The 20,508-nt window shown below is 35.6% G+C and overlaps 2 protein-coding genes across 2 annotated transcripts in view; one reads left to right on the top strand and one right to left on the bottom strand.

The window, feature by feature from the left end:
- Window positions 1–8,294, top strand: part of LOC109106877 (growth arrest-specific protein 2) — a 28,836-nt gene extending 20,542 nt beyond the window's left edge. The window contains exons 5-8 of the mRNA XM_042715777.1: window positions 920–983; window positions 1,198–1,384; window positions 1,490–1,597; window positions 6,965–8,294. Coding sequence (XP_042571711.1) covers window positions 920–983; window positions 1,198–1,384; window positions 1,490–1,597; window positions 6,965–7,174 — 569 coding nt within the window. The 3' untranslated portion in view covers window positions 7,175–8,294. The remainder of the gene's footprint in view (window positions 1–919; window positions 984–1,197; window positions 1,385–1,489; window positions 1,598–6,964) is intronic.
- A 229-nt stretch (window positions 8,295–8,523) lies between these two features.
- Window positions 8,524–13,455, bottom strand: LOC109106880 (small VCP/p97-interacting protein-like). Its single transcript, XM_019120141.2, has 4 exons — window positions 12,995–13,455; window positions 11,183–11,233; window positions 10,101–10,214; window positions 8,524–9,670 (listed from the first exon to the last, which is right to left on the bottom strand). Exons 1-4 carry the CDS (start codon window positions 13,052–13,054, stop codon window positions 9,656–9,658), a joined length of 240 nt encoding a protein of 79 aa, XP_018975686.1. The 5' UTR covers window positions 13,055–13,455; the 3' UTR covers window positions 8,524–9,655.
- Window positions 13,456–20,508: the final 7,053 nt, after the last annotated feature.

Below are 20,508 nucleotides of genomic sequence, written 5' to 3'. Positions count from 1 at the left end.
GTGAGTGTGTTTTTAGTTGTGGTGAAATGTGTTGTTTGTAGACGTATCTGTGAGAAACTCAAGCCAGAAGAGCTGCCCTAACATCACTTTCATTTGAATATTCAGAAAAATCTGCTTGGATGCCCATGAGATTTGAAATGCAAACAGTGCAAGAAGAGATTCATCAAGCGTGTGGTGTGTTGTGCTGTAAATTTGTTTAATCATCAAATCTGTATGATGTGTAAAGGGTGTTAAAAGATGGGTTATTTAACTAAATGTCAACTGAAAAGAAAAATAATCACCTTTGAAAGAGATTCTTTATTCATTTTTCTTCCTTTTCCCTCTTTAGAAATAGCTAAATGAACACATGGATGCGTTATGCTCAGGTGGGATGTTCTGAGGCTTGATGTGGAGATGATAGATTTCATGCATGTTGTGTTGTGTTGCCATCACTCAAGTCCCTGTTGAAAAAAACAAAACAAAAAAAAAACAGCATATTCTGGTTAGGTATGTTCTGAAGCATGGCAGCTGGTTTAAACTGGTCCTTAACTGGTCATGAGCTGATCATACAGTATGCTGGTCCTAAGCTGGTTGAGCAACTAGCTCCTGCTCAGGACCAGCTTAAACCAGCTCAAACCTAACCATACCTAACCTGCATAATGCTGTTTTTTTCAACAGGGCTGCACTGGATCATGGGAAATGTAGTTTGTATGCTCCACAATGCCATATGAAAAGCATGTGTTGTTCAGTCACTGTTTGTTGCAAACACGCTGAGAGAACATTAGCTGTCAGTGAATTATGTCTGTCATTCTGTGGTCTCTTGGGTTCATCATTCAACCACATTGATGTGTTTCTGTACTTCTTTGATTCGTACAGTATGTCAGCTAGCACAAGATGCAGTAGCTAATGTTTTTTCTTTTTTGCATTTATGTTCTTCTAGTTTTACACAAACAGCCAAGAGAAGTTTGTCTATGTCTTCTGGAGCTGGGAAGAATAGCATCCAGGTAAATTTGATTCAAGTTTATTTATATAGTTTGTTAATGTCTTGTTTCAATGTTACAATTAGGAAGTGTTCTGTTATCTGTTAAGTATTGTCCATAGTCCTACTGTCCATAGGTCTGTTTTAATAGTGAGAAATTTGTATTTGTTTATTTTAAATCGGCATTTGGTTGTACATATGAACACAATGTAAAGTGTGAATGGTCCCTGTTGTGTCAGATATAAGGTCGAGCCACCTGGACTTATAAAGCTGGAGAAAGAGATCGAACAGGAAGAGAAGACACCTGAACCTCCGCTCTCACCCGTAACTCCCACTTCTCAGTCTCCATCTGCTTCTCCATCCATCTCTCCATTCAACAAGACCAACTCCAGCAAAAAAAGCACCGGCAAGCTACTGGATGAGGCTGTGAGGAACATTTCCTTTCTCTTGTCATCTGGAACACAGTTTAGACTTACAGATATATCATGAGAATTTAACAAATTCTGTCAATTTACGTTTAACGTGTTCCAGGTGAAGCACATTTCTGAAGATCCACCCTGTAAGTGCCCAAATAAGTTCTGCATAGAGCGACAATCACAGGGCCGTTACCGTGTTGGAGAGAAAATGCTTTTCATCAGAGTGAGTATAAAACACATAACAAACCGTATTCAGGCTAGACGCCATATTTACAAATCAGGCTCACTGGAAATACACAACTCTGAAAAAGGGTTCCTCTACATATATTTAATATCATTTCTGACATTTTCCTTGACACATTGTACATTTCATTTTTATTTATTTTTTTTGTCTCAAGTTTGCTTTTCTCACACTATCGGCTAGGTTTAAGGTAGAGTTTAGTGTAGGTGGTAAACTAATTTCAAATGCAATAGAGTTAACCTTTTAGTGCCACTTACAACAACCAATGTAATAAAACTGTGTTTAACTGTATGACTGTTTTGGACAAAACTAAACACAGTATTTAGGGCCAGTCACTTCATGTGACTCATCTGAAACATATTTCATAGGCAACAAATCTGCACACCACAAAAACAGCATCCCTAACAAGTGATTCCACTAAAGTTAGCATGTTGCTAAATGCATTATTTATAATTTTGCCAAAAGAAGATGTCAGAAGAACCACAACACTGCTTACTTTGTATCAGCTAGTAACCCACAAAAACATTTCTATAAATGAAATCACCTGCTGTGTGTTCACTTTCATTATTCTGTTAAATGGCGTTATGGCATCCCATAACAGCACGGACTCCACTAACTGACAAAGACTGATCAGTGAGATGGGCCTGGTCACCATGGAAACCTGTTACTTGGCAACACAGACTAAAAGATGCTTTAGATCTGAGTTATCCTCATCGTATATCTGTGTGCTCAGTTGTGTTTTATTACCCTGAGCTGTGCAGTAATAAACTGATGACTGCTCTCACGAGGGATGACATCACTCCCATCATTCATAGCTCATCAGAAAGAGTGTTTAGTGAGCGTTCGCACTCAATAAATAAGAGATGAAGACTGGACTTGTGGTCAAGTCTTAGAAAAATCTAGTTGGCTGGTAAATGTTTAGTGAAATGTTGATGGCACATTGTTTTTTTTTTGTTTTTTTTGATAGAAATTAACTATAACACAGCTGACCACAATATGTTCTTGAATAATGGTGTGCTGGTGTCTTCAGTAAGCAAGCTTAACTAGAGACAAAAAAGCACCACAGAAAGAAAATCACAATCACAGAAGGAAAATCAATGGAAAAATGACAACACTCAATGTTGGCTGTAAAGAAAACAATTCCCACAGTAAACCAATTGCTGTATAATAATGCCCACCGTTCAAACATTGAAATGTAAAAATGACATTTTTAATTTTTAATGCTGATTTGAGATGACATTGAAATGACAAAATGACAGAATTGTCCTGTTATGCATTCATGCCCACCGTTCGTAGCAGACAAATTAAATATGATCTCTATTTTGCTCTCTCTCCATGAACTCAGTAATTTGATTCAATCAACTTTAGCTGTCTAGGCCTCATAATTACACAATAAATATCATTCTTCTTTTTTTTTTCTTCAAGTTTAGATGTCAGAGCTTGGCTTTCATTTTAAACACTGACTGCAGCGATCCATCATGTTAAAACACTGCAGATGATATTAATTCAGTGCCTGAGGAGCATCACATTAGTCAGTGCTGGTTTTAATTGCTCTCTCACTGAGAAATGAAGCATGCTGCATCACTGCTGCCCCCTATAGAGAGAAACTAACACCTTTCATTGTTTCTGCACCACACTGCATGACACATTCAAAAAGCTCCTTACCTCAAAAAAAAAATAAAAAAAAACAGACCAAACAAAAAATACGGTATACCAACAAACCGTGCAATTTTACAGTCAGGAGAGAAAATTAAATGGACTTATCTTTTTTAAATCAAATTAAGCAGATGTCAACATGGGCAAGTTACATGACAACCTCATTCTCAAAAAACAATGAACAAAACTACACAAAGTAAAGATATCAGACCACATTAAATACACGGTGTGCCTACTGCAATATGTTTTGTGAAGAATTGCCTGCTGAGAGGACGAAAAATTCAAGAGAAATTGATATTCAACAGACCAAACACTTAAACTCTGTCACACTTCTGCTGCTTATGCAGTTCTGGGTAATATTAATAAATAATGTTTGACTTTTGAAAGATAATTGTGGCACTGTTTGGTTGCCTCTTTATGTCTAGTGTAAAATCTGGGCCTTGAAGGCAAACCAGTTGGGAATCACAGCCGTAGTGTATCAACGATACCATTATTAAACCATACGTTTACATGTAATTGATTACAAAATGTTTATTTAAATAAGCACAGAGGTCATGTTTTTCCTCTCTATCCATCTTATGACTTAAATTACTAAAGTACTTTTCTTAGCGTATTTTTTTGACAGAACAAATCCAACTGCCTTAAAGCGTGTTGCCCAGCAACCAAGGCCAGGTGAAGCAAATCTGCTCTCTCCTGTTCGTTTTCCAGTGAAATAAGCGATTGAATTTGTCTCAAGGACACATTCCTTTTATGTTTGTCTTTGAAAGACCTTCCTGTTGAAATACCCATCAGATTCCCCAGATGGTTTACTATAGAGAAAGCCGTGTTTTCATTCAGTTCTCATTTAAATACACTGCGTGCTTCAGTGTGTGTCGTTTAACCTGCTGAACTTTGGTCCTCCTGAAAGAAATTGATTGTGTGTGTGTTCTCTATTAAGGGACTTTTTTGTGATAACCTTCAACAGACCTGAGCTGCTTTATAAGTGTGTCTATGGTGTGTTTATGTAGGGGTCCGGCGGTGACTTGTAGAGTCTGATTGCTAATATATTTGTAGCTCTAGTGCCTGAGGGCCACACAGACGCCCATCTGGAGAGGCACATGTCCCTCTGTCAGCCTGCTAAGAGCCTTATGAATCTTTAATATCATTCCCCTGAAGGGTTAATATGAGCTGCGGCTCACCGTTGTTGTTTATTGTGTAGTGTTCATTCATTTCTCCCGTCTTCACAGATCTGTTTTTGAGCATGTGTCTGGAGGCTACGGCTTGTTCAGCTCTTTATCCCACAGGAGAAGGTTTCAGTGTGTTGTCAGAGTGACATTTTATTTATTTAATTTTTTTCATTTCTCACCCTTTATGAAAGATCGTTTAGCAGCATGTGTGTTCAAGGCCACAGAGACGGAGGCTTTAATAGAGGGATGAATCACAGCAGAATTACTTCAGTGCCAGTTTTTATTGGGACTGTGATTATCTATTATTATGTGATGGGGGTTTGTGTATGGTGTATTCTTCAGAGCTCTCTGTGTGTGCCTTTGTTATTGGTTGGTGAAATAGAGAGAGAGAAAAAAAGTACAATTCATAATTTATTTGTGCATTAAAATTGTGTTGTAAATATAAATCCAAACCAAAGATTCAACATTAAACCCACTAAAAAATGTCAGCCTCATATTTCACCTCAAAATATTTTGTATAAAGAAAATTAATCCTACTTAAGCACAATTAAGAATATAATTACATTTCACTCATTTTCAGTAGAACTGCATTATAAGAATAATAAGAGAATAATGTTTTTTCTCCTCATTACAGAAATAAGATTTTATTTATTTATTTATTTTGACATTACAGTATGCTACTGAGAATGGGGTACTAAATACTGATTAAAAGTCAACATGCATACAGTATGCCTACATATTTTCTTCATGCAAATATCAATTATTATTTAAATATGACCCTGACATTCATGCACACACACAAACAAATTAATAGTTACTAAAGATATCTCAATGTGACTATTGGTTAGTAAATATATTTGATACTAAGTTTCATACTACACTCTGGAGATGTCGAATGATTCTTTCAAATCAGCTGATTCATTTAAGGAACAAAGCAAGTGTCTGTCTTAATGAATGGATTATTGAATCATTGACTCATTCAAAAACACATTTGTTCAGGATCTAAACATGCAAATATCTAAAATGTAATTCACTCAATATTAACTTGTGTAGAACTGTTGTATAAAATTAATATCACATAGGCAACCACGCTCATGTGCTAATATTTAGGAAAACATCACTCTTGCTTGTGTGATATTATACTTAAGTATATCATATCTTATAAATACATTATAAAACAACCATACAGGGCTATTTTTTACTTTCATAACTTGAATTATATAATACAATAAATTACAATATTGTATCATAGACAGTAAATATCGCACACTCCTAACTGGACGTTCTGGTTTTCAGTAAAATCTTGCCATTTTGTCCAGTACGCATCAGATGGTCAGTGAGCAGACTATGGTGGTCCATGAATAAACCATCTGAGACTAGTAAAACAAACAAAAAAATACTTAGAGCAACTTAAAAGGACTTATTTCCTGTATAAATGTGAATAATTCTTTCGGTGAAGAAACCATCTTGATCGGATAATCTGAGGTAATAATAGATGTTGTGACAAGGCAGTGAAGGCACAGAATTTAGACCTCTGGGGAATGTAGGCACCTGGAAAAATAATTTACAGGAAATACAGCCTCCCTTCTCAGTGACTCACACAGCTATCTGTCTAGAGGGAGTTCCACAGTGGGAACCGCAGGTGACAGATAGCTAATAAAAGGGTGTGATTTTGGCATTGGAGCTGTTAAAGGAGTTTGATGGCGGAGGCTTTTTTTTTTTCTTTTTTGGCCAAATGAGCTTTCATGAATGCCAGGATTAGACCTGAAACTCTCTTTGTAGATGCAAACGCTTAGCCAATGCATTGCAAGCGCACAGTCTTACTTAACATGTTCTGACATACTGAAAATCAAGCCTAGTAAAAGACTATGCAGTTCATGTACTTGCATATGTAATCGTTCCCTCTTGGCTCACTTGGTTCGCTCTGTGGGGGTTTGAACTGGCAATAGCCAGGGAGTCTGGCGTGCTGACGAGGACGCTAAGGACTGCAGCCAACAGCATGCCTCTTGTAGCCAGGAGAGTGAGATTTGAGTGTACCAGCTGGCCTCTATTACGCTCATATCCATCCGGGTCACGGCACCACTTGTCAGTTCTACAAATTCCGGTTTAAGACCAGTAACTGCCTTCAAAGTTGGATGTGCTTTTAAGTGCATACCCTAGCATCAGTTGCTAACACACTTATACAGGCCAGGGCATTGAAGCTTACCTGCACAGCTATCTCATTCTAGTTGGCCTCCATTACACAAAAAGTATGTTACGTCTGACTTTGTCGACCTATTTGTGACACACAGTTATGCAGTAACCCAAATGCAAAGCAGGCAGTCCCATTCATACATACAGTCTTGCATCCTGCAGCGCTAACAAACGTCAGTTTTCAAGGGGGTCAACGAGTTCAAATGCTTGTGGCCTGTCTACATGCATCTCACCTCCAGAGGATTGCAATCCGACCAGAGATGCTCAGAAAATCAATCATAATCAAAATTCACGTACAATAAATGTCTATTTGTCTTTTTCTCTGTCTCTCTAGATGCTGCATAATAAACATGTGATGGTGCGAGTTGGCGGAGGCTGGGAGACGTTCGAGAGCTACCTGCTGAAGCATGACCCGTGTCGCATGCTCCAGATATCTCGTGTAGAAGGCAAGATCTCGCCCATCTCCGGCAAATCTCCCAACATCAGAGACCTCGCGCCCGACAGCTACCTGGTAGTGGCGGCCCACTACAAAAGCAAGAAGTAAAGAAGAAATGTGCTAAATAAAACAATGACTTTTAATGTAACATTGAAGCACAGCTCACTGGCTAGCCATTGACACATGGACTTCCACTGGCTTTTAGAACTAGCAAGTGTTTAAAGAAAAAAAAAAAAATCCCAAAACCAAATTATGATAGTGTAGATCAGCTAGTTTGTGTATAACAAAGATACAGAGGAAGCGGAATCCAGAAACAAGTCTGTTTTCTTGTATACCAGCTATTTTCATTTATTTTCTTTTTAGTCTCTTTTTGTTTAACTGATTAAATATAAATTGCATAACCTAATACATTCAATCATGTCTATACAGAATGAAATCGCTGGATGAATTCAAGTATTCATTTCTACCCTGGTAGCTATTCTTTCAAGTGCTTCTTATATTAACTGTATTAATGATTTTTTTTTTAATGGGGTATTATTATGTAATAAAGTGAGTTACATTATCAGATTGCTTTCTTCAAGAAACTAGTAAAGTAACTCATTACTTTTAAATATCTGAGTTACTTTCTCAAATAAGTTGTTTTCCCGTTTATTGACAGCTCTCCTGTCCCCATGTTTAGAGAAATTGGGAGTGAGGTACAGAGGCACTTTCTTCAGCTTGAGGCTTTATAATTTCAATTCTGGTGTAATAGTTACCAAAAATATAGCTTTTGGGTTTTTTTGTTATTAAAAAATAAAGAAGCAAGCCCAGCCCAGGTGACAAAAAGTAGCATAATGCATTACTTTCCATAAAAAGTAACTAAATAATGCAATATTGTAATGCATTATTTCCCCATCACTGTTCATGCAAACATCAGAATAGGATAAAATGTGATGTAAATGACTATATTTAAGGAATGGTGGTTTGAATATCAGAAACTGCTAATCTCCTGATGGGACAATCCAGTGAGCGGCGGCTCTGTAGAAAGGTCAAAGGAGAATGACCAGACTGGAAACCTTGGATCGCAACATCAGTGCAAGGCAGAAGAACATGTCTGAATGAACATCAGTCGATCTCCTGAAGTCAGCCAAGCACAGGAAACTCTTATCATGCGTTCAGTGTAATCCAGTGCTCTCCACAGACAATAACGCAGTCCAATAGAGCACCTTTGGCATGGGTTCTAATGGCACATTCATAACAAAAAAATCTGCATTGACTGCTTGATTTCTAGTTAACAAGTACCAGACTCTCTAAGGACTTTTTCCAGCACTTTGTTGAATCAAGGTATAACTAATAAAGTGAGCACCGTGTGAGTTATTTGCAGTACAGTAGTAGTGCACTGAAGAGGTTTGAGTACATCAGTTACAAAGACAAAAGAGATTTTACAGTTTTGCAACAAACAGTAAAACACACTTGGCTGTTCAATCAAACAATCTTTATTTAAGCAATGCCTCCTTGCAGTTGTGGTTCTAAAACAGTTCCTGATCTGAAAGTGTGCCACTGCCCTCTACTGGTAAACATGAACATTGCAAAACTTTGTCTGATGTTTTGTATTATTGTTATACAGTGTCTGTATATTAATAACCCATTCTGAATGAACCCTGGGAAGATATTTCACTTGATAATTTGGTGCAAATCTGTTTCCCTGTCACAAGCATTGAGTGAGTTGCTGTAGGCAGAGGTAACAACTCATGAGCATAGCATTAAAGCAACGCATCAAAGGCAATATGTAGAGCTCACTCAGAGGTCCTAGAGATAAAGTGTATTCCACACTGATCACTATAACTCAGGCTGCTACAGTCACTGCTGCACGGCCCAACACATGGATGCTGAGTTTAAATGTGATAAGTTAAGATCTTCTTAACTTAAGACAACCAAAGCCCTTCAGAAAGGGTGAGAAACTGATGCGTCTGATAAGATAAAGTGATGCACATTCAATTTGGTTCATAAGAACAGCAAGTCATACAATCAACAGGCAGTGAAAGTGCTAACTGACATAATATCTTTCATTGTTATTCATTATTATTATACTTCAAGTCCTGACAAATTGCTAAACACGATGAGCTTACAACCAAAACACACTGGTAACTGATGCATAAATATACATGACTAAATATGTATTAAATTATCCAAAATCCAATATAAAACATGCTTTTCAGTTGTATAAATGTGTATTAAAATGACATTCAGTTCTTGAGCAATGTCAAAAATAGAAAGGACATTGGTACAAAAACTGTGTGTGTGAAAAGATCCATAAACATAAACTGAATAAGTTGTGGGAAAAAAAAAACATTAATTGCTAAAAGCACTATCCCAGAAATCAAATAGCTTGCCCGTCTTGGCATTTAAAGGGGTGTGGCCTGAATGCACTCTGGCCAATCAGAAGGCCTGGAGGATAAGGAGTTTTGTGCGGGAGTCTCTATGCAAACTCCCCTGGCTAGTGTACACTTCAAAATAAGAACCGAAAGAACAAAGAGTTTTAAGAATCTCTCAAGTCAGCGGGAAACACTGCAGATGAAGGCTGACCAGTGATCTTCCCTTTAGCCTGTGTTAGCCAACCTGCCACTGGAGAGAAAGAGAGAGAAAAAATAAAATGAATGACATTAATTTAATACAATCTGGATTTATCATGTGCAATGCAAAAATATTCATACTGCTCTTAAAGAGTCCCTTCTGATCGATTTCATACATGCCTGCTGTATAAAAATGGTGATTTTACGGTACTGTATTTTTTCTTTCTTTTTTTTTCTGAAGTGCTATTGATTCATGCATCAAATGGAATCATAACTGCATTTTGCATAATAAAAGAAAAAATAAATCCAAAGGTCATGACCTCTGAAGTGGGACAACTGATACAGATTTTGATAAAAACCTATTTAAATTGCTAGATTGTAGTTTAATATAACTCTAAGTATCTTAATTACATATTAAATAATAATAATAACAGGACACCAATTTGTCCTCAATTTGTGGAAAATGTAAATAGTTTATGTACCTTTAGCCCGCCGCCTTCAGAAGGTACAGTATTCATGGTCTGTTTCTCTGTCTCTTCTTGTTTCTTCTTTTTCCTCTCCAAGGCTTCTGGGTTTTTGATGCCTCTGTAGGTGATCTACACACAGATCAGACAAAATACAGCTGCCACATGTTCCCATATTCAGTGGGAGCAACAGTACATTTCAGAAATCAATCAAAACATCAGATAACAACAAGTCCTGTAGTTACAGTGTGTGATATTATTCAGTGCTCACATGCCGTCATCATGCTTCACCGTAGACAAGCTGGAAATGTGAGTACAGAGTGTGCAAAAACTAAAACTCATCCCATCCACACTGAAATATAACTGTCCTGACCAACTAGCCAACATGCTAACACTACGAAACACTATCATGTTCACCATTACGTTAGCAGAAAAAAGAGCTGTATGGTTACAAGCACTGTGACATTACTGTGGCAGTAAGCTCATTCTGACATGACACAAATGTCTGTCGTGGTGTTTCAGCTGCAGAGTGTCTGTGGACACAGCAGAATGAGGACGTGTACTTACCGTGCCGCTTTAGCACCTCTACGCTTTGCCTTAAACCTCTAAGAGACAGTAAAATGGCCCAGCAATCACACGTGGGCAAATTAAAATCACTATTCCATAAATCACTGCGTGTTTAAAAAGGATCTCAAAATGTGAGGATCATTGTTTTGTTGTCCTAATAGTTATTTGGCGACGTGGAGAAAAAAAGAAAAAAAAGAAGGAAACATTTTTTTTTTTTTTTATAAAAGCACAAAGATGTAGCGCTGGAAGTCATGAGAGAATGAGTTTATCAAAAGAGTAATACCTATAGATTATAGCAATAAATATGATGCAATGTGGTGCTGCTGAGTTAGATAATCAATGTTATGAATCTGATCTTATATTTGTGCTGGAAGAGGTGATTGTGACATAAAATCCACTGACACCATCATAATCGCTCGAATTCTGAGTTTGTCCTGATCCAGAAGTAATGATGGGATACTGGATTTTGTAAACAGAGTACTTTATGCATGTGATGCTGTCAGACATCAGTGTTAGCGCTCTTGAAGCATTACCTCTTTCTGTCTCTTCTCTGCAGCGTCTGCTAGCTGTCTTCTCCTGGTCTCCTGTGGGAAAAGAAATGTTTTAAAAATCACCTACAAACCTTCAAAACAGACAAAAATTGTAGAACCAATTCTTGACAGATATAAATTGTCAATGTACACATTTCTTAAAACTAACATCTTATTCGCATTTTTTCATTATTATTATTTTTAATTTAAAATTAATTAATTGTAGCAGACACTGAAACAAAGCCTATATTGTTTAAATCTCATTAAGCTGGTAATTCTAGATTTCCATTTGTGTGTTTTAATTGTTTACATTCTCTCTCTCTCTCTCTCTCTCTCTCTCTCTCTCTCTAAGTAAACAGTAATGGTAGCCTACTGTACAAACACATTTAGGGGAACATTAAAGTTTACAAAAAAAAGCCTTCAAATATAACAATCAAGAAGAAAGCATACACACGCAAGAAAACAAAAAACACCTCTGTGTTCATATTAATGTATATATATATTCATATATATATATTATATATATAAAAATATTATATACAGTACAGACCAAAAGTTTGGAAACATTACTATTTTTAATGTTTTTGAAAGAAGTCTCTTCTGCTCATCAATCCTGCATTTCTTTGATCAAAAATACAGAAAAAACAATTAATATTGTGATATATTATTACAATTTAAAATAATTGTTTTTTAAATTTATTATACTTTAAATTATCATTTATTTCTGTGATGCAAAGCTGAATTTTTTAGGATCATTATCACATGATCCTTTAGAAATCATTCTAATATGATGATTCATTATCAAAGTTGGAAACAGTTCTGCTGCTGCTTAATATTTTTTTCAGAACATGTGATACTTTTTTAGGATACTTTGATGAATAAAAAGTAAAAAAAAAAAAAGAAGCTATGTTTTTAAAATATAAATATTTTGTAATAACAATATACACTACTGGTCAGTAATCTGGGGTCAGTAATTTTTTTTCTTTCTTTTTTTTAATAAAATCAATACTTTTATTCAGCATAAAAGCATTTATATCAGTGTTAAATTGATAAAAAAGTGATAGTAAAGAAAATATATTATTAGAATATATATTATTAGAAATGTTTTTTTTATTTTGAATAAATGCAGTTCTTTTTAACCTTTTATCCATCAAATATATTAGACAGCAGAACTGTTTCCAACACTCATAATAAATCAGAATATTAGAATGATTTCTAAATGATCATGTGATAGACTGGATGTTACATGTGACACTGAAGGCTGGAGTAATGATGCTGAAAATTCAGCTTTGCATCACAGGAATACATTATTTTTTTTAAAAGTATATTCAAATAGAAAACTATTATTTTAAGTTGTAATAATATTTCACAATATTACTGTTTTTTCTGTATTTTTGATCAAATAAATGCAGGCTTGATGAGCAGAAGAGACTTCTTTCAAAAACATTAAAAATAGTAATGTTTACAAACTTTTGGCCTGTACTGTATCTGTATATATATATATATATATTATAATATGTATATCTATATATATTATATATATATGTATATGTATGTATGGCAATAACAGTGGGATGAGAGTATAAATTACACCAACATGTTTCCACAATAACCAAATAAACGCATTAACGTTTTATTGATATGTTTTCGTTCATAATATCACTGAAAGCCATTATGTTCTGTTTCGGCTGTAGAGAGAACATAGTTCCCAAGCATATCTAGAAATGGCACGTTAGGAAAGTTCAAGAGTGAAATGTGGACGATGTAACGCAATAATTTGCATAATTTAATAAATAAATATGTTCAGGTACTCACAGGGTCTGGTGTGACTACATCATCCTCAGCTCCACTCAGACAGGGCAAACACATCCCCATGCTGACGTTTGATGAAGCACAGGCACAAATAAAACTCTTTTCAGCCAAATCAGAGTAAATATGAGGACAAATAAAGAAGCCAGGCCGCTGAGATGATGTCTAACAGCGCTTATATGCTTCTGTAAGCCCACTAGGAGAGCAGCTTGAACTGAACTAGCAATGTAAACAAAGCTGTGCTGAGCTACTTTAGCCAGCTACCGCTACTGATAAGTAACCTTTACCGCACTAATAGACTAATTTAACCTTCAGCGAACCTCATTCTCACGCCTCCCGACATTTGTTTTCGATCTTGTTGTGTAATTATGGCGTATTAGTTTAGCTGAGAGTGTAGCTGTCAGGATGACACCAGTACAGCAGCTCCGTTAGTCGAGGGAAGTGAAGCTCAGCAGCGCCCTGCTGCAGTGTGGAAGTGAAATTACTGTAGAGTTACAACTGATGGCGAAGTGATGGTGTCACAATCACATGGTTGTAGCATTATATTTTGATACTGAATGATTACCGTGATAGTTCAAACAACACCATGGGTATACCGTAGCAACCTGTCCAGAAATATGTTTTGTCGGTTTAACTGATGGATATGTAGAAATAGCTTTTAAGACTATAATAAATAATAATAATTTAATAATTCCTTACATTTATATAGCGCTTTTCTGGGCACTCAAAGTGCTTTACATAGAAGGGGGTAATCTCCTCAACCACCATCAGTGTGCAGCATCCTTTAGAGATAATATGAATAGCATGGAAATTGCTAACAAAATTATAGTTATTGCATAGTAATCATTATGTAACTTTGGTATATTAGGCAGGGGCGTAATCTACAACATTTGAAATAATAATAATAATTCTTCTTCTTCTTCTTCTTCTTCTTCTTCTTCTTATTATTATTATTATTATTATTATTATTATTATTGAATAGTAAATAAACATTTAACATAACAGTTATATACATGACTTAAAAAATAATGTGGTTAATTTTCAAACCTGTTCTGCATTTATTTAATGTAGTATTTGAAAGCATGCAAAACCATGCATGCAAAACATTGTAGTGCAAACATTGTAGTGCATTCATGACCTCTAGACTGGACTATTGTAATGCACTGCTAGGTGGTTGTCCTGCATCCTCAATAAACAAGCTACAGGTAGTCCAAAATGCAGCGGCTAGAGTCCTTACCAGGTCAAGAAAATATGATCATATTACCCCAATACTACAGTCTCTGCACTGGCTACCTATTAAGTTCCGTATCAGTTACAAAATATTATTACTTACTTATAAGGCCCTTAATGGCTTAGCTCCTGCGTACCTAACTAGTCTTCTACCACGCTACAAACCATCACACTCCCTAAGGTCACAAAACGCTGGACTTTTGATAGGACCTAGGATAGCAAAGTCCACTAAAGGAGGTAGAGCTTTTTCGCATTTGGCTCCCAAACTCTGGAATAGCCTTCCTGATAATGTTCGGGGGTTCAGAACACACTCTCTCTGTTTAAATCTAGATTAAAAAACCACACCTCTTTTGGCCAAGCATTCAAATAATGCATCTCATAATTTTGGACTGCAGTTATATCTGATCAAATGTGCATTATTATTCTTTAGCTTGGGTTAATCTAATTAATTTTACTTGGCTGGAACAGCAGCTACGCTAATTATGTCTCTATTTGTTTCTCTGCTTTGCCACAGGATTTACATCCCGTGGTAACTAGGATTTACACAAGCTCCAGTCTGGATCCAGAACACCTGAGAAGAGATGATGCCAACCCCTCAGAGGACCTCAGATGATGCTAACCCAGACACAACATACAGAACTACCACATTTTTGCTATAAGTTTGATTGCATAATTGCTGTTAATAGTGTTAATCGTCTGTTTGTTTACGTCTTTTATTGATTTTACTGAACATTTCTGCCGTATACACACAAACTGACAGTCACCACTGATAAGCTACTACTAAATATTGTAGAAACTTAATTTTCTGTAAAGATGCTTTGTAATGATTTGTATCGTAAAAAGCGCTATACAAATAAAATAAACTTGAATAGTGCAAAAAGCTTTAGCGTCTCAAAATATGTCTGTAGAAGAGGACTACTTATATAAACTTGTCAAATCATTAAAACTAATCTAAAAAAAAACTAGTCTCTCGGTCACACTTTATATTAAGTGGCCTTAACTACTTTTGTGTTCGCATTGTATTGCAAAACACTTTTGCTGCTATTGAGGTGGGATACGGTTCAGGTTAGGGACAGGTTTGGTGGTATGGGTAGGTTTAAGAGGGCCAGTGCACTGCAGAGTTTAGCTCCAACCCTGATCAAACTCACCTACCTGTGATTTTCTAATGATCCTGAAGACACTGATTAGCATGCTCAGGTGTGTTTGATCAGGGTTGGAGCTAAACTTTGCAGTGCACTGGCCCTCGAGGGTAAGATTTGAATAACCCTGGTGTACGGGATGGGTCAACAGTGTAATTATAAATGCAGTTACAGAAATTAATTACATATGTAATTACATGCAGGTATTTTGAAAATATATGTACAATGTAAAAACATGTATGTACACAATAAGTGCATTGTACCAAATGATAAATTAAAATGTAAGTAAATAGTAGCTAAGGCTACTTAAAATAAAATGTGGGACCTCTCTCTAATTAAAAAAACACAACTTGATCCTAGAGAATTAGTTAATTACAGACTGATCTCAAATCTCCCTTTTCTGTCAAAAATACTAGAAAAGGCAGTATCTTGGAGAGGAATTGTATCTCTGAGGATTTCCAGTCAGAATTTAGACCATATCATAATATTAAGACTGCTCTCATCAGAGTAACAAATGACCTGCTCTTATCTTATTGTGGTTGTATCTCTCTATTAGTGATACTGGATCTTAGTGCTGCGCTTGACACTATTGACCATAACATTCTTTTGAGTACAAAATTATGTTGGCATTAGTGGGATTGCTTTGTCAATACTTCAAATTTGACTTATCTGACTGTCATAAATTCGAAGCAGTAAATGAAGAGGTATCATCAAGTTACAAGTACAGTATGGAGTGCCACAGGGCTCAGTACTAGGACTGCTGCATTTCACTCTTTACATGTTACTCTTGGGAGATATCATCATGGAAACATGGTGTTAGCTTTCACTGTTATGCTGATGATATTCAGCTCTATATTTCTTCATGGCCTGACAAAACAATTTGCAAAACTAACAAAGTGCATAGTTGATATATAAAAAAATAAATAATTGGATGACCAGTAATTTCTGCTAAATTAAAAAAACAAACAAACAAACAAACAAACAAAACAGAGGTGTTATTTATTGGACCAAAAACCTCCACATGTAATAACCTAGAAACGCTGTCTAAGACTTGATGGCTGATCTGTAATTTCTTCATCATCAGTTAGGAACCTAGGTGTGCTATCTGATAGCAATCTTTCCTTCGAAAACCATGTTTCTAGCATTTGTAAAACCGCATTTTTTAAATCTAAAAATATATCTAAATTACGACCTGTGCACTCAATGTCAAATGCATAAATGTTAATTCATGTGTTCATGAGCTCAATGTTTGATTATTGTAATTCTTTATTGAGTGGTTGACACCCAGATCCAACCCATTTCCAGACCAGATGGTGGATCAGCACCTAGAGACTACCTCTACAGCCCTGAATGTCAGCGGAGACCGCGTCAACTAGATGGCCATCGGGACAAGACCATGGGAACCAGACAAGTCCTCAGCACATTCTGACCAGTGCTGCAGTCTGGAATTAAACCACACCATGCTGGTTTCGTCTGGCCAGAGGAGAACTGGCCCTCCGACTGAGCCTGGTTTCTCCAGGTTTTTTTATTTTTTATTTATTTCTGTCACCGATGGAGTTTTGGTTCCTTGCCACTGTTGCCTTTGGCTTGCTTAGTTGGGGATGCTGGATTTCTGGCAAAATTGTCGGCTTGATTGCACAGACACTATTGGAAGAGAGCTGAACTGGATTATGTATTATTATTATTAATGGATTATTAATAATGACTGTTTTAGCTGTAAGGAAAAAATAAATGTCTTGATGGATTCTTTCCAACAAACACACAGCTTTTCACTTCACAAGTCATTAACTGATGGACTGGAGTGGTGTGGATTACTAGTGGATTATTGTGATGTTTTTATCAGCTGTTTGGACTCTCATTCTGACGGCACCCATTCACTGCAGGATCCACTGGTGAGGAAGTGATATAATGCTACATTTCTCCAAATCTGATGAAGAAACTACATCTTGTATGACCTGAGGGTGAGTATTTCAATATTCAGCTAAGTTTCATTTTTAGGTGAACTATTCTTTTAATGTAATGAAAGCAAAACACAATGCTAAGACCTCCTTGAGTACAACTCACAGATGTAACAACCAAAACAGTCTATAACACCCAGAAAAAGCTATTTGTTAGTATTTCCATTCGTCTCAGTAACACTTGTTCAGCTGGTGAAGAAGTTACTGGAAGTATAAGCCATTTGAAATCTGACAACTTTTGGAAGTGGACAAAAGGGACCCCTTCATTGTGATTGTTTGGTCATTAACAATGTTTTTGTTTCATGAGAAACAAGTTTGGTCACATCTGATTCTATGAATCAGTAAAACCAAGTGTGTTGGATTCATAATCATTTCCCACACCAGTAAGACAAGTGTGCACTTAAAATATAGCACTTATGGCACAGTAAACAATAACAGAGAACTAATACATTATTTATGGGAGATTGATGTTAACAGCACCAGATCCGGAATACCGCTACATTATCTGCGACTGTAAATCTTTGCAAATGTACAGTATGTAAAACTCCACCCCATCTGTGGTTGCTGGGCACAAATACACATCACTATGGGCTCATAAATTGTGCCAGCATTTCTGCTGAATACATTTTTATTCCACTAGTTCAAAACACCACACTGAACAAACAGTGGTAAGGGACCTGAAAATCGTTTGCAACAGAGATGCAGTTTCAGCCAATCCCGTCAGAGCGTCAGGACGCTTGCAGAAAGCAGAAGGCTGAACGCTTTGAGTTGGGGAAATGGCCAGGACATTCATCATCACAGGAATCTGGTAATTAGTTGTGTTCATCTGCATCTTCAATTTTAACAATTATGTTGTGCTTCTGATTTTATTATATTTTTGATCATTGTATTATATTATTTGTATTATTAGGGCTGCAAATAACTGGTTTGATAATCAGTATTTGTACCATTGCACCTGCCTGAAAACTCAGAAAAGCCCATATAAATTTCCATAATTTTATTAAATATCTTTTGACAGTTTCTTATTAGCAAACTCATAGTTCTGTCTTGAATATTTTATTTGTCACATATCTTTTTAAATGGTGAAGTGGAAGTGTGTTTATCTGAAGAGGTTCAGACTCAAGAGCATTTAAGAGACTTATTTGTTGTACTCAATAATCAATATCACAGGAAGTCTGAGACTATCGATCATGCTAATGTGGAGGAAGCAAGAGCATCATGCTACATGAGTCTGACAACTTTAAATTCACTGCTGTAAGCTGCTTGTGTTAAATACATATCACACTATTACTTTTCAATTGAATTCAGTTGAGACCGGTAATTATCATATTATATGTTGTTATAAATTTAATATTATTTTCACATATAAAATACCATAATTAATAACATATTAATATTAAAAAAATATTTTTTGTATAATTTTGTAATGCATGATTTGAAATTTCAAAGTAATTTTTCCATTTTTAATCATTAAAAAGGGGGAAATTGTCAAGGCAATTTTGTTTGTAGTAAATATACATTGTTTCAAAGCAGCTTTACAGAAAATGATGATGTTATTGCCTATAGTATCTTAATATCTTAATGCAATAAAGTTTCATTTAGCAGATTAGAGCTGTGTGATAATATAGCTTACATTCTGTGATCATATAAACAATCAATGTACTATAAACATGGTAATAACATGGTGACATGCAAAACTTTGAAAAAAAATGTTTAGATGAAGATGTTGATCTGATACAATGCCAAGATTTAATTGAAAATATTAAGCCATGAGTGTTTTGTAAGAGTACACTCACTAATCTATACGAGTTTAATCGGTTAGGCAAAAACAGTTTGCAGTATATACAGTATATAAGGATAAGAATGAAAGGAATAAAAGAAGAGGTAGCGAGAGTTTGATTTAGAGGGTCAAGAACAGCAGTAAGGGTCAAAGCATATCTTTTCCCAACAGCGGTGAAACCAGACGAAAAACTCATCAGATGAGCCCTGATGGATGAGCACTGAATTCTGGGAATGATGGTCTGTCACATGCTGTCCACTTGCAGCCTGTCCACAGGGCATGTTCATGTCCACTGTTTCTGTCTAGTTTTGACGTCTCAGCCTGCAGGCCATCATTTATATAGAGCAATAGCGTCTAAGAAAATAATGTAATATTCATGTTAATATGCTTCTGTTATGTCTTGGCTGATGTAAATGATGTTTATTTTTATCTGTGCATGGAGTGTGTCGATTTGTGTTTAGAAACACATACATACAACTCCAGTTGATAAGATATTAATGTGACTAAAACAGGCAAATGTGACAAATATAGGAAATGAATGCAGAGCATGTGGAACACACTTCCATTTTATTATTTAATCTTGCTTGATAAATATAGTTCTAGTCTATCAGCACTTCAGTTTTTAAAGTTGCAGCAATGTTAAAATTGAATACTGAATATCAAAAAGGGAAATGATGGAAAATAATTCAATTATTTAAAATCAATAAAAGTGTTATCAAATACACTCTTTGAAAACGGTTAGTTAAGGGAAATTCTTTAAGCAGTTTCTTTTTGTTGAAAGTTGATGGAACTTAATGTTTATTTTGATTAAGAATAAATATAAGGACTATAGCTCAAGATAAAATTTGTTGTGTTGTAGTATTGGTATACAGTAGAATAAATAATTTAGCCCCATAAGCAAATATTTTACCATGCATTTTTATAACATTTAAATGCAGACATATTTTACAATGTATTTATATACTTAAATATAAGTGCATATAATATATTTACTTATTGTTCATATTTAAGATATCAAGCATTAAATTATATAAATTAAGTATAGATAATTTCTAATTCAACACTTTATTTATTAAATAATACTTATTAATTTTTTAATAACGTTTGGAATTACAAAACCTCTTAATTAAGAAAATGTATAAATGAACAGCACACTGTCTCTAAAATGTTTGTAAAGAAATATTTTTTTTAAGTTGATTCTCTGTTGTGATTGTATCAGTCCACATCCCGTTAAAATGTTGCAGTGGCTAGTGATAGTGAACAGGTGAAGGTTCATTTGCTGTGGTGGTTTTTATTGTCATTTGGTCTTCTGGGAGAAAATAAAATTAATACAACCCTCAGGGAGTTTTTGGAAGCATATTAAAGTCTATTTACAGTAACAGTAAAGCAATTATGAAACCAATGACAATTCAA

Source organism: Cyprinus carpio, chromosome A25 (genome assembly GCF_018340385.1).
Source record: "Cyprinus carpio isolate SPL01 chromosome A25, ASM1834038v1, whole genome shotgun sequence".
In the NCBI taxonomy this organism is placed as follows: Eukaryota; Metazoa; Chordata; class Actinopteri; order Cypriniformes; family Cyprinidae; genus Cyprinus; species Cyprinus carpio.
This window is presented reverse-complemented; position numbering and strand designations above follow the sequence as displayed.